Below are 13,982 nucleotides of genomic sequence, written 5' to 3' on the forward strand. Positions count from 1 at the left end.
GTGTGCTGGATGTCTCGCGCAGCTGAGAAACCATTCAAGTCCCAACTCCACCTTGCCTGGCTGGCTGTTCATGTCCCCGTCCGTGCAGCCGTGTCACAAGGTCTGCACATGTGCTGCGTTTCGCAGAAGCCGCTAGCATGGAACCTTCAAAAGGCGATGCGTCTCATCGACGCAAAGCGTATAGCTATTACCCTACTACGAATCCATTCCCACACCCTTTCCCACATACTGAGCAAAGTGCGCCAACATGTCTGCTGCTGTTCAAATCCCTCGATTCGAAGTCGACCAGGTTGATGCTGCCAAAGCGGCGCTCAACAGTGTAGGAGTGGCCCTCTTTCCACACGCGGTCGCCTCTCTTCCAGAATTCTCCTCGCTCTCTCGGCAGCTTATCGGCTCGCCTTACTCTTACAATGGTGGTGAATTTCGCGCCGCGCAGATGGACAGCCCGCTCTCTTACGTGAAGGCGCTGATTCGTGTGCGGTCACCTCCCCTTCCCCATCCGTCTTCCCACCAGGCACCTTTGGCAAGAAGGGTCGTGCAGTCCTCTCGGCAGACGTCTACGAGGCGAGCAATGTCCCGCGACACGTCTATCTGCCCCCTCACAATGACATGACGTGTGCGTGAGCAGAGGTAATACGTGACACCTCCGAGGCCTGTTCAGCCATTCGAGCGAAGCTGATCTCAATACATCCTGATCCACCCCATCCCATCCCATCCCATCCCATCCCATCCCATCCCCAGACCGGGAGTCTTGGCCCGCACTGATCATGCTGGGCACGACCAAAGTCGCATCCACCGGTGGACACACGCCTGTGTTCGACTGCGTGGCTGCGCTGGCCCACCTATCCGAGTCTGTGCGAGAGAAGCTGCGCACGCTGGGTGTCCGCATCACCTGGACAGTGCCGCAGTACCCCAACAAGGACATGGAAGCCGATCCAGGTCCTTTTGCAACCGTAAGTGAGGCTTGCCGCGCTCCTCGATTTCCATGCAGACGCGACGCGCGCCCGTGCGGGGAGGTGAGATGGTGCCTGACACACAACAGCATCTGCCCGCCGCGCACGCGCATTCACGTGATTCCTCTATTGGCCTTGGCCTCTCGCTCTCTCTCTCTCTCTCTAGCCGACCGGCTGGACCAATTTCTTCGGTACCGACGACGAAAGTGAGGTCATCGAGGTGCTCAAAGAGCGCGGTAGCTCCAGCTGGGAGTTCAAGGATGGCCCAGAGGATCTGGGCAAGGTGGTGTACCAACATTACAACTGCCCAGGCACCCAAGTCCACGCTTTGACTGGCAAAGAGACGCTCTTTGCTAGCCCGCTAGCATTCCACTTTGCTGCGCGCGAGTGGTGGGCCAGCAAGTATGGCGGACCAAAGTCTCTGGAAGACTTTCAGCACTTGCGAAGCAGAACGCACCTCGCAGGTCGACCTGATCCTCAATTCATCCTCGTCTCCTACGGCGATGGAAGCGAAATGACTGCAGAAGATGTGGCCGACATTTGCCGCGCAGTCGATGAGAGCAAAGTCGACTGGTCGTGGGAGAAGGGAGACGCTGTCATCCTCGACAACCAGCTGTGGGCCCACGCTCGCGAGCCTTACACTGGCGAGCGCAGCGTTATGACTGCCTTTGGAGAGCGCTAAGTGCGAGTGCGAGTGCGAGTGCGAGTGCGAGTGCGAGTGCTCGCGTCGGCCGAAACATGACATTCGGCAATCCAGTCAAGAGTTCCCGAACCAAAGTATCCGGTATCCTCCTACCGTACCCTAATTCGAATATTGAATCACGTGAATTGAATGTTGGTCCCTTTTTGTTTGCGTCGCCACAGTTTAAGAGAACATCGAAGCACTTCGATGCTTGAAATCTGGGATGTTGATCCTGACGCCTCATTCTTGGTTACTCATTATCCATGTCGCACGAACCGGACCGCGACGACTGAGGCTTGGCAAGCCAACCTACGAGTGTCGCGAATCTGAATGTGAATCTCGTACACTCACACTCAACACTCATGACTCGTGACTGTGAGGAAGGCAAGCCAGCATGTTGACACCAGAGGTTTCCTTGGTTTTGTGGGAGTGGATCGTCACTTTTGACTCAGACTCACGACTATTCAAAGAGTAGTCACGAATCTTGAATCTGAAATCTGAGCTCGCGTCTCTTGCTTTTGCGTAACCGAGAGCATATTTGATTATCACATCCGCCGGATACACGTGATTCATTAATTGTCCAGCTGCGGCATCGAATCGGATTCGGATCATAATCCTTGATCTTGAATCGTTGAGAATTCCTATTGCTGATTCTGATTCACGATTCAAGATTCTGATTCTTGATTCTTGATTCTGATTGCCCCAGTCTGAGTCTGAGTAGGCAACGGAACTGATGATGGTCTCAGCCTGATGATGCGATTTGGATCAGAGCATCGCAGTAAAAGTAAACAAATCCACTCACGACTTGTTCTTCGCGATTCAAATTCGAATTGTGTGGCGAAATTTGAATCAGCTCTTTCCGCTGCAGTGCGTGTGTGCGCGCTGCACGTTGATGCACCGTGTGCATGCCCACGCAGCACTTGACTCGACTTCAACGGCTATAGTCAAGAGTCACAGTCGTGACGAGTCGTGACCGCAGGCGGCAACGGGCCATGCATTTGATTCGTGATTCACGATTGACGATTGGCTCAAAGTCAAGCTTGAAGTCAAAGTCACGAGTTAAATTGTCAAGTCAAGAGAGTCGAGCCTCGGCAGCCCACAGCTGTATTCACGAATCACGATTCGTGCATGCATGGCGTGGTGTCAGCGGCTCCGCCAGGGACCACTTTGCTCCGAATCTGGAAGCTTTGCGCGAGGAAGACTCGACTTGACGCGCAGTTGATTTGAATGAGGGGCGAAAGTGAATCTTAATCAAGAATCAAATCTGAATCTTGAATGGTCTTTCAGCGAAAGACTTTTGTGATTGACTCTGCACTCACGACTTTTGACCCGTGACTGCGTAACCATCATCGGCGCTTGCGGGAAATCAAGTCGGTCATTTGTGATTCAGATTCGTGATTCGTGATTTCAGTCTGATGAGTCAGAGTTCAAGACGTTTGCATCGGATCAACAGCTAGGGCAATGATAAAGGGCGTGATTGAAAATTGTTGTTTGCAATCAAATCATTCTTGATTGAATCGGCGGCTATAAGGCCCGCCTGTACCACACCGTGCCGCACTCAGACTGCCTGCCGCCTGCTGCGCTCAGTCTGAGTGCGCTGTAGGTATTATATACCTACAGTCAAGAGTCTGGTCAGAGTCAAGAGTGTGAGTCAGAGTTAATTTGAGGACCTACTTACGACTGTACCTGCACCTGCACCTGCACCTGCACCTGCGGCACGCGGCCAGCAGGCACTCGAGCCCATGTATGCACCCTTTCCATGATGATTTGCAGCGCATCCCGCCTTGCTTCATTCGAATTGCAGCCGAGACATTCGAATTCAAATTCACATTCAATTCACGTTGGGCCGACTCTGACTCACTGTGTAGGCGTTCCGTGCCACGACGGTCACGCTGCCCGCACCCACCATCATCCACTCCTCAAGGTCCACACTCAACACTCACTTCATTCTCCATCCGACGTTCGATTCGTGATTGTGAGCTTGAGCATTCACGACCTCCGCCTTTGCCTGCACTTTCCGTCCGCGCAGCAGCGCCCCCCCCCCCCCCACCCCCCATCCTCGTTGCCTGAGTGACTATGATCCAGCCGAATCATTTGGCCCGTGGCCCGCATCCACAACACATGCCACCTGCACCTTCCCTAGAAATGCTGGATGCTGGCGCTGCAATCAGCTCCACTCAGTCCAACTCCAGCTCCGGCGCCAGGAAGCCCCGCTCGCGCGTCTCTGCTAGTACTGGCACCGGCACCGGCACCGGTACATTGGCAGGACCATCGAAGAGCAAATTCAGAGACAAGCCGATGAGCCAAATTATTGCACCATCACCTGTAACGTCTCTGTCGGCGCCAGGTACATCCGCATCCGCATCCGCATACACTGCTACTGCTTCGATAGGAAGCTCAGCAAACGCTCCCGTCGACATGGCTAGAGGATCTCAAGCTACGTCCATGTCAAGCACAGGGTTGGCGTCGACGTCCACAGCGGATGCGGATGCGGGTGCAGCATCCGAAACGAGCGAACTTCGCAAGTTCCGCTGTCCCTTTTGCCCCAAATCTTGGGCGAGGCAAGACCTTCGGGATAGGCACAGGCGGAGATGCGCCCGTCGTGCGCTTGCCCCTTCAGAGAGTCGTCGAAGGGCTTGCAATGCATGTGCTGTCAGCAAGTGAGTCCTTCACAATGTCTTCTCCTCAGACAGACGCTCCACGATGATGATGATGATGTTGGCGCGCAAGGGCTTCGTATTGACCTCACGATTGCTGCTGCTTGCCTCTCCTCTCAGAGTTCATTGCGATGAGCAGCGGCCCTCTTGTGGGCGATGCGCTGCGCGCGGAGAACAATGCGAATGGCCTCTAGCCGTGGTCATGCGCACCCTGAGGGAGCAGCAAGAAAGAGCCAGTGCTCGCGCTCAAGGCTTGCCTCTTGACGTCAATGAGCGAAAGGCGAGCCAAGGTGCATACTTTGCCGGTCCAAGCGGAGCATCGCCGTCCGACAGGGAGCGTCGCAAAGTGCGACCTCGGATGACGGAAGGCGCCCTTCCTGCCGCATGCTTGCTGCCACTACGTGCAGGCACGTCGGATCTTGTTGGAACAGACTGGCAGGTACCGACGGGATTGCCTGGCGCAAGTAGCTGCGCAAGTTCATTCTGCGAGGACGCTCGATCACACTCTGGATCCGCGTCGGGAGGCGATTCTGAAGCGAGCACAAGCGTCGCATCCAGCAGCGGCGGCGGCGGCGGCGGCTTGGGAGATTCTGCCACGCATCCGCACGCGCAGTTGCTACCGCAGGCTTCAGCTGCTAATGCGCAGTTGGACGACGCTTTCAACGCTTTCAATTCGGTCTGGATGGCTATGCAATTCGAGGGGCAAAACCTGAACACTAGCCCCCACAACGAACAGTCGAATACTTCCCCCTCTGTCGGCTTGTCTCGTTTTACGCCGATTCATGGCAACCCGCACTTTGCCTTCTCGGAGCCAGATGTTCGAATCTCAGACGCGATTCCAATGTCTCCAGCACCGCAATCTCTCGTCTTGCTCCAGCCATCCTCGCGCTCTCCACGCTCAAACCACTTAACCTCTCATCCCACGCCGCCCGACCAGAGTCGGCAGCAGCAGCAGCAGCGGCAACCAGATGCCCTTCAAATTGCTCCGGGTGTCTCGACCGTCCCCACACCTCCGCATCTACACGAACAGTCTCAGTCAGCGTTTGGTCTGCGAGGCGACGTTGCTCAAGGCCTGGATCAGTTCTTCTCTTCCATGGCCTCGTCCGTCCCTTCAGCCTCTGCGCCCTATCCGCACGCGATGACCATGGCGCCGGCCATGAATCCGTCACCTCGACTCTCTCAGAACGCCGCTCATCAGGTATCAGCTGGTCGAACCAATCCCGCCGAGCCATTGTCCGAGACCAGCTCGTCTGCTTCGCGTCAGACATGGCAGACTCCTCGAGCGCTTGCCATTCCGCGCACCTTGTCCACTGCTGGTATCACGCTCTCCCTCATTCGAAGCCTTGCAGCCAACTTCATCACCTCTTTGGTCTGCACGCTACCGCCTTTCATTCATCCGAAACTCTACAAGCCCGATCCCTCAGAAGCGGACAGCCACGCCTCATCTCCTGGATCTACCTTGCCATCCGGCAATTTTCGCCGGCACGCGTCTCAAGCTCGCTCTCAGTCATTCTCGCCGATGGCAACAAGCTCTAATCGCTCGACTTCCAGCGGAACGGCGAAAAGCGACGCGAGAGAAGAGCAGGTGCCCTACTTGCCACCACCCTTGTTCTGCGCTCGCAAAGTAGCGACGCTCTGCTTGGGAGCCAAGACGAAGGCGGAGGCAAACTTTGCATTCGATGTGCTAGATCTAGCTCGCACCCGTCTTTTCGACTCCGATCCTAACCGCGTAATGGACCTCGAGCGTCTGGCAAAGACCCAAGCTTTGCTCGTCTTTCAAATACTCACGCAGCTCTGGGGAGGTCAGAAACATAGATCCATCGCTTGCGCCAGGCAGCGAGACCTCATCGAGGCAGCTGCGGGCCTCGTCGAGAGCGGCGTCTGCAATGCCCCTTCTGAACCGAACAATTGGTCCGAGTGGCTCGTTGCAGAAAGCAAGAGGAGGACCGTCTTTGCATTTGTGCTGCTAGATGTGCTCATCGCCGTTTCGAACAGCACTACGCCTCTCACTTGCACGAGGATTTTGGACGTACCCCTGCCTTCGCCTTCGCCCTTGTGGTCCGCACCCAATGAGAGCACGTGGCACGCCGCATGCGTCCCAACAATCCCCCATCCAAACTTCAACGAGGTGTCGAAGATCTTGGATACAGAGGAGAAAGTCAAATCGCCCAGCGCCTTCGAAAGGCAATCGAGCGCATCATTTGTCAACATCGATGGCCCAATGGCGCCCACTGGGAAATCGATCCTCGATGGTTCCGCCTCTCCGCCTTGTGCCACCTCTCTCGATGCCTTCGGTACGCACGTCATGCTCACCATCACCAGCTTCGACTTTCGAGATCAAATCTCTGTGGCCGCCTGATCTTCTCTGCGCTCCGATCGGCTGTCTTTTGCTTTGTTCTTTGCTGATGCTCACGTGGAGCTTGACCAAGTTCACCTCTTGTACTGGGCAATACCATCTGTACCACTAGTAATGAGCGCAGCAGCGGAACACCGCATGCAGGACCCTTGCTGATGTTTGCGGCTCTGGCTGCGATGCCTGAAGCTCAGCTAGAGGCCTTGGACAAGTCGAGTACAGCTCTTGAGCCCCAAATGGCCGAGATCGCCCTGCGCGAAAGCATGCTGTTGCTTGTTTGGCTTGCGGGTCGAGCCGAACACCGCTATGCAAGCCCCTTCACATTCCAAACGTTTCCAAAATCGTCTGGAAGAAGGCTCACCGGGGGTAGGGGGGGGGGGCACTGCTGAACACCGATGCAATCGATCCAGCTTTTGATGAGTTGCTTTGATGAATCTGAAAGTGTCTCGGGGCGCTCCGCTTTGATGGATACCTATTTCTGAATCGATGAGCATGAGGCGCAACGAGGCTTGGCATCGCTTTCAGGCCGATGAGCACGCGAATTAACGCAATGGCTTCACAATTTGCAGATCGATCGACTTTGAGCAAGCCATCATCACCCTACAAGAATCCCTCCCTCGAGCAATCTTGGTTCCTTGGAGGGTCGCCCCTCTGACAATCAAGAGCAAGACGAAGAGCAGTGATTCATCCGGAAGATGATGAGCCCCGCCGCGGTCAATTCGCGCCGCATCCATTTCCCATGCATCAGCGCCCGAGAGTGTGAGTGTGTGCAGCTTGTTTCGCAACGCCCAAAGCGCCGTCTCCTGCTGCGGCAATTCAAAAAACTCGATCGCGACTCACGACTTGATTGGCTCTTTGACCGCATCCTACAGTCAAGAGTCCAAGCGCGAGTACAGGGCGCGTTGGCGCATGTCGAAATTCGTTGAAAGTCTTTGCAGTCTTGAGCAATCGCTCGTTTCGTCAAGCCTTTGAAATTTCCGGGACGCAAAATTGGAAAAAAGACATTCCGATCCCCATCACATGACACACGAGATCCCGAGTGAGTGCCCCGCCATTTCGAGATTGAAAGTTCAAACCATGCACCTGGACACGGAAGTCGCTCGCTAGCACAATATCGGATCGACCAACATGGCCCCGTACACGAAACTCTTGAAGACAGCATAGAAGACATCTAAATTTCGAAAGCGAGACAGTTGACGAGCTGGGGCAAAGAGCTGCAGCTCGGCGATGGGACAGGATAGAAATGGGAACACGTGTGGCATCGAGTGATGATGGCAGTACAGAGTGAGAGTGATCCGGGGGAAGGAGTAGGGCTCCTCTGAGGCCCGAGTAAGCCAAAGACACACATCGTGGGGGGGGGAGGAGGGGCTCAAAACGAGTCACGTGTGGGCTACCTAGGCCTCTCGAGGTGTCAGCTTGACCTGGTAGCCAGTGCCGAGCTTAAGCTGAAACGTGACGAATTGACGAAACTCGAGCTTCTGCTTTGGAACTTCGGAAATGTAGAAGCGGGCAAGCAGCGTGGTGATGGTGATGCGCATCTCTTGCCATGCGAAGCTGTCGGCAGGATGGTGGAAGAGGTGAGAGCAATTGAGTTCGGGTACATGTTTCGCTCTCGTCAAGGCACACCATTCCCCTCCACTCACTTCATGCCGATGCAGTTTCGCGTTCCAGCAGAGAAGGGAAAGTAGGCGCTGGTGTCCGCAGGCTTGATACCGCGCTCTTGAGCGTCCGAAAGCCAACGTTCGGGAATGTATTCGTCTGGTCGTTGCCAATAATCAGGACGGCGGTGGACGGTGCGAAGCGAAGCAGAGATGGCGGTGCGAGGAGGGAAGACGTGTCCCATGAAAGTGGCCGGCTCCCGCGAGGTCGTCCTTCCCAGCTCACCAGTCACTGGGAACAGACGCATTGTCTCCTTGATACACGCATCCAGATACTGTGAGGGTTTCCACAATGGAAGCTTGTGAGCCGAGATGACCCCGTTGACATCGCACAAGACGCGCTCGACACAAGCTCACCTCGTTCTCGCGACAAGCAGTGTGGCTTGGTAGCTCAGCATCGATAGGCACAGACGGAATGGAATCCTGGAGCACCTTGAGCTTCTCGGGATGTTTCAGAAGAGTCATGAGGCAGTAGGTAATGGTGTTGGAAGTGGTTTCGGCTCCAGCGAGACTACCATGCAGGGATCGATTTCCGTCTCGTGTCAGTGTCAAGAGTCACGCCTGGATGACCTAGAATAAGGCCCATCTGCGGCACTCACAGCAACTCGACTCCTTGGGACACCACTTCGCGACGTTCAAGAGGTCTGCTGCCGTCCTTCGCAGGAGCTGCACGTGGAGGAGTGGTGGCCTTCATTTTGCCAGTGAGCATACATTGCAGCAGGTCTTTGCTGTCTGCCGCAGACTGAGGGTCGTCTCTGATGAGATTTTGACGCTGAGAGACCAGATCTTCGAGCGTGTGGAAGAGGTCGGTGTCGAGTGGGAAAAGGAAGCGGATGGGCTTGAAAAAGGCTAGTCCGAAGCGTTGCACGAACCACTTGGTGCCTTGGTAAGGAATCTTTACGAAGCGCATCGCATCCTCCGAGTCTTTGGCGTTAGGATCGAGCAGGTGAAAGTCTTGACCGAAACCCGTGGTGCCGATAATGTCGTAAGCCATACGAGCTGCGTCGTTGTACAAGTCTACAGTGATCGCCCTGTCGGTCATCTTGTCACCCGGAGAAGCTTGCACAGCGCGATCGTACTCGTCGATCAGATTTCGCAAAGCCCAGGCAAAGCGATCCTCGAGCGAAGCAAGATTTTTGATGCTAAAGAATGGGCTCATGAGACGGCGCAGATCGCGGTGGCGGTCTTTATCGCTGCATGGAGCGAGGAAGAGGAGCAGGCGAGAAGTCAGTCTAGTAGCATCGCTGTACGCATTCCCTCGGCATCCGAGCGCACCTTGTGAACACGAGACCGGCTTCTTCAGGCTGTCTTGCGACGGCAGAGTACACGCTTGTCTTGCGGAGATCGTCGATCACGAGAAGCTGACCGAGCGGAGCCTGAAGTGGTGAGGAGTAGGGATGACGAGACACAAGGCACGCATTTGCACACACTCACCTTTCTGATCGCCTCTTTGTCGGAAATGAAGATCTGACGAGGACCGAGACGATAAATGGGCCCGTACTTGGCGTGCATTCCCTCGTGCACTTTCCAAGCGTGACCAAAGTAGTACAGGTACATGAGGTGAATGCTGGTCCAGGGAGCGTACCAAGGACCAGGGATGGTGTGGTATACAGAAGCAGCTTCTTTTTGAGCCTAACCATACGCGCGAAGGGATGGACGGACGTGAGCGAAGTTTCTATCTGAGAGGAGACGTGTGCATCACCTCTGCTGACCTTTTGAATCCATAGTGCTGCAATGATGGCGAGGCACGAAGCGACGCTCAGTTCCAGCAGATTAGGTCCTCCGCGAGCATCAGACGCGCTTTGAAAGTCCTGCTGGTTGGTGGCGTTGATAGCAGGGGCATAGGCTTGAAGATAGTCTGCCATCGTGTCAGAACTCGTGACTGCAAGCCGGGGCAATGGGAGTGGGCGAGCGATACAGCTAGAGAGAGAGAGAGAGAGAGAGAAAGAGAGAGAGAGAGAGAGAGAGAGAGAGAGAGAGAGAGAGCGAGAGTTCGGTAGGCAGCTTTCGATCAAGGAGCTGCGACTCGGTGCTGTGCTAAGCTTTTGGGAGGTAGGCGGTCTACAAATGAAAGAATCAGCACAACTCGAGACAAACGCGGTGGTCCTCTGCTGCGGTCCTTTTTTTTTTTGGCGATCAGCCTCAACTTATACCAGGTGCTCGCGGCTGGCGACACTCGTGACTACACACTCCTCAAACGGCCTGGACAACCATGCACACCCTACTGGAATCTGTGCAGCCAAGTTCCAATTCCAATTCCAGCCACTGCCACTTCCACTTCCACTGCCACTGCCACTGCCACGTCTCCAAACTGACGCCCAGGGTTGCAGCTAACAGACTCGTTCGTAGTCATAGTGCCAAGTGTCTATTGCACCAAATGAAAGTGTGCGGACTGTAGCGTTGCCTGAGTGTCTGCGAACCATAAAGCACAGCACAGCACAGCCCAGCACAGCCCAGCCCAGCCCAGCCCATGCGCTCGTGCTGTTTAGCAAGATCAGAAGATAAGCCATTCAATTGCGGTACCTACCACCCAGTCCGAGTCCGAGTCCGAGTCCTCGCCTTCGTGCCGTACGCGTGTAGATTGAGACCCGTTTGGTGTGCGTGATTCTTGATTGCAGGTGCCACTGCTGCAAGCCTGCGCTTGCGCCTGCGCCGGTGCACACGCAGCGAAGAGTCGCAGTCGTGAGTGTCGATGGCGTCGCGTGCGCACAATGGATACGCAGCTCCAGTAGGTTAGGTACATCCACGATCGCTGAAAGCTCATCAGAGAGCGGCATTGCGGCAGTGCGGCATTTAGCCGCTCGACTACCCGAAGTACAGTCACGAGTCAGAAGAGTAGGTGCACGACATGGTAGGATGGATGACATGCGATTCCCTTTCCCCCTTTCAGAGCGAGCGACGCTAGCGAAGACAAGACGACGTACCGCCCCACCCGCCCGCCAGTGTGAGTCCGTCCATCTTGAAGCGAATCGAATGTTGAATGCAATCCGGACCCAGCAGTCACGCGCTCATGTACTGTAGCAGGCAGGTTCAATTTGTCCAAGGGGGTTGAAAAGTCTTGATGAGTTGGATGGTGGTGAGCTGCACATTCACGATTCAAATCATCAGAAGGGGAGCTGCGTAATCCCAAATCGGGAATCACGCACACGCACACGCACACGCACACGCACACGCACACGCACACGCACACGCACACGCACAGGGAAAAACGCGGATCCGCCGCCCTGCTGCATGCATGCATGGCTTATTGCAAGTCAAGAGTGCATTGCTGCAATTCAAAGGCCCGCCATGCATGCACTACGGTATTTGACATGTATGATTCACACGTGATGAGTGTTCTAGGCAAAGCAGAATTTGAATCTTGAATCAAGAATCACGGATCGGCCCACCTGCGCTTAATTGTTTTTGCATGCATGCGGGCGTGCGTGCACAGCCTGCCTGCCTCTCTCATCACACATCACACCTTAATTGACTCGTTTCACCGCGATTTCACGTCGACACACCACAAAGCTCCGCGTTGATGAAAGTGTGACTTGCTGATGAACGCAGAAAAAAAAGACGACGAGAGCCTCTCCATCCTTTTCCTTGTTTGCCAAAGACGAAGCCCAAATGCCCCCATTCACATCCCCCCCCCCCCCCCTCTCCCTTCAAGACCTCTTTCTTTTTTTTCTCTCTCTTTTGAAATAAGCTCGAGCAAACAATGTCGCTTTTTGCGCGACTGAGGGGCAAGACGTCGTCAGAGCGTTCTCAAGAGGGCCCTCTTAGCAGCAGCAGCAGCAGCAGCAAGAACGACGCAGGCCGAAAGGCAGGGTCAGACCCAGACCCAGACCCAGACCCGTCCGCCAAGGTAATTCCAACACCGACTCATGGCAGCGACCTGAAAGTGCTTCAAGATGCTTCGAATGGTCAGAACAAGAACAGCAGCAGCAGCAGCAGCAGCAGCAGCAGTGATGCTCAAGAGGCAGACAAAGCAGTCTTGCGAGCAGAGAATGAATGGAAGGCTGCGGATGCGGATGCGGATGCGGATGCAGCGCGAAGAGCAAGCATTCTGCACCTCATGACGCAATCGGGACTCGACGTGACTCGCTCGCTGGTCCAGATTCCTATTTTGTACACCGAATGCGATCGTCGTGAGTTTTGCAAACGTCTGCGATGTATCCCGAATCCCAAATCCCGCATGGATGCGCAAGTCTATTGAACTGAACTTTCCAATGCCTTGACCCGCCCCCGCCCCCGCCCCCCGCTCCACGTCCTCTGTAGTGGGACATTTGAGCAACGTCAACTTTCCAAAATTGTTCTTTGCTTGTGGGTATCGCCCAGCCGATGTGATGTATGCAGAGTGATCGAAGGACGTGCAGACTGAAGGAAAGGGGTTTTCCTTCCTTCTTCGTCTCTTTATCCAAAAAAATTAGCTTGTCTTCGCACGCTCGAATCCTTCAAAGGCTTGGGTCGCAATATTCACTCCGACCTCATGTCAGGTCAAACCTTTTTCCCGCTCATTTCCAAAGCGACGTACAACTACAAGACGCGCATCTCCTATCCCGACACGGCATTGATCTCCAGTCGCATCGCTAGCGTCACGAGCGGCACCTTTGTGCTGGACTGCGACATGTACAGCCTCAAGAGTGGTGGGCATCCGCATGCGCATGATGCGCAGCAGAACAAGTGGCATCAGCAAGAGGAGGAGAAGAAGAAGAAGAAGAGGATAAGAAAAGTGGCCAATGCTGAGATTACTTGGACTATTGTGGATGTGCAGAGTCAGAGGACGGGCGATTTGCTGGATCGCAATCACGACGAAAAGTGGAGCGCGCTCTACCGGTACCTCGAGCAGGAAGCGAGCAAGGGGCAGGGGCAGGAGCAGGAGCAGGTGGGACACCGCCGCTCTAAGAAGACGTGACGTGACGTGCCGTGCCACCTCCATCATTGACAAAAATGCGTGGCATTTTGACTGTGCAAAGATATGTCCGTGGAAATCAAGAACGAGGGATGCACTTGTTTGCTGCATTCGCCCCTCGCTGACACTCTTACAAAGCGCTCGAAGCCGCGCGCGGAAAAGTCTTGAAACCTCTTGTCGACGCATCTCTCACCTCTCGATCCTCCTGCTGGGCGACCTCTACCTCTTGCCTCCCGCTGCTCTTCGCAAAAGCGTTGAATTTGAGATGAGATCCGGTCGCCACGACTTTTGCGTATTGTTGATTATTTGTTGTAGTAGTACTAGTAGTAGTACTAGTAGCCGAAGCGGAAGCAACGCCAACAACAGGTATGACCTCGACTCGACATGCGATGCTGGCGACATTTCGGCCAACATTTGTGGTGCGCGAGATGATGCGCAAAGTACTTCCCGTTCGAGCGGCACCGAGAAAGTTGAGGCTGAGGTTGAGCGATAAGCCAGTCACGTCCCAACTCTCGACAGATCGAAAGGGCACCATGGCAAGCGAGGTGCACAGATCCTGTTCCGATTCGAGCATGAGCGGATCAGGAGGAAGGAGGGTGGGGGTGGTTACTCAGACAGGGGGACCCATGATCGACTCGGGCAATGGGCTGTCAACGTACCACCAAATATGCTTGACAGCCACCGTGTAGACCACCAGCCACGTTGACCATCTCTACGACAGATGTCCAGCATAGGCGCAAAGACGACTGACTCATCAGCAAGAGACGCTGAGCTGAAGCATCGCG

At 54.9% G+C, this 13,982-nt stretch overlaps 5 protein-coding genes across 5 annotated transcripts; 3 read left to right on the forward strand and 2 right to left on the reverse strand.

Annotated features, from left to right (window-relative positions):
* Positions 1-247: 247 nt before the first annotated feature.
* On the forward strand, positions 248-1,635 carry IE81DRAFT_343506 (Clavaminate synthase-like protein; the record flags this gene model as incomplete). Its single annotated transcript, XM_025515742.1, has 4 exons — positions 248-473; positions 515-616; positions 742-953; positions 1,120-1,635. The coding sequence occupies 4 exons, from the start codon at positions 248-250 to the stop codon at positions 1,633-1,635; spliced, it is 1,056 nt and encodes a 351-aa protein (XP_025366348.1).
* A 2,121-nt stretch (positions 1,636-3,756) lies between these two features.
* On the forward strand, positions 3,757-6,651 carry IE81DRAFT_350397 (hypothetical protein; the record flags this gene model as incomplete). Its single annotated transcript, XM_025516532.1, has 2 exons — positions 3,757-4,295; positions 4,413-6,651. The coding sequence occupies 2 exons, from the start codon at positions 3,757-3,759 to the stop codon at positions 6,649-6,651; spliced, it is 2,778 nt and encodes a 925-aa protein (XP_025366349.1).
* Positions 6,652-8,039: 1,388 nt separating this feature from the next.
* On the reverse strand, positions 8,040-10,081 carry IE81DRAFT_353072 (cytochrome P450; the record flags this gene model as incomplete). The annotated part of the gene is made up of 7 exons (XM_025516643.1): positions 8,040-8,199; positions 8,289-8,602; positions 8,661-8,814; positions 8,903-9,496; positions 9,579-9,664; positions 9,738-9,935; positions 10,016-10,081. Coding segments are annotated over 7 exons (1,572 nt in total), but the record flags the coding sequence as incomplete, so codon positions are not given.
* Positions 10,082-11,937: 1,856 nt separating this feature from the next.
* IE81DRAFT_326797 (hypothetical protein) lies at positions 11,938-13,472 on the forward strand. The gene is made up of 3 exons (XM_025514914.1): positions 11,938-12,433; positions 12,564-12,608; positions 12,716-13,472. Exons 1-3 carry the CDS (start codon positions 12,004-12,006, stop codon positions 13,198-13,200), a joined length of 960 nt encoding a protein of 319 aa, XP_025366351.1. The 5' UTR covers positions 11,938-12,003; the 3' UTR covers positions 13,201-13,472.
* Positions 13,265-13,977, reverse strand: IE81DRAFT_42670 (hypothetical protein). Its single transcript, XM_025517337.1, has one exon. It carries the CDS (start codon positions 13,769-13,771, stop codon positions 13,328-13,330), a length of 444 nt encoding a protein of 147 aa, XP_025366352.1. The 5' UTR covers positions 13,772-13,977; the 3' UTR covers positions 13,265-13,327.
* Between the last annotated feature and the right edge of the window lie 5 nt (positions 13,978-13,982).

This window comes from Ceraceosorus guamensis (assembly GCF_003144195.1).
Source record: "Ceraceosorus guamensis strain MCA 4658 unplaced genomic scaffold IE81scaffold_137, whole genome shotgun sequence".
Classification (NCBI taxonomy): Eukaryota; Fungi; Basidiomycota; class Exobasidiomycetes; order Ceraceosorales; family Ceraceosoraceae; genus Ceraceosorus; species Ceraceosorus guamensis.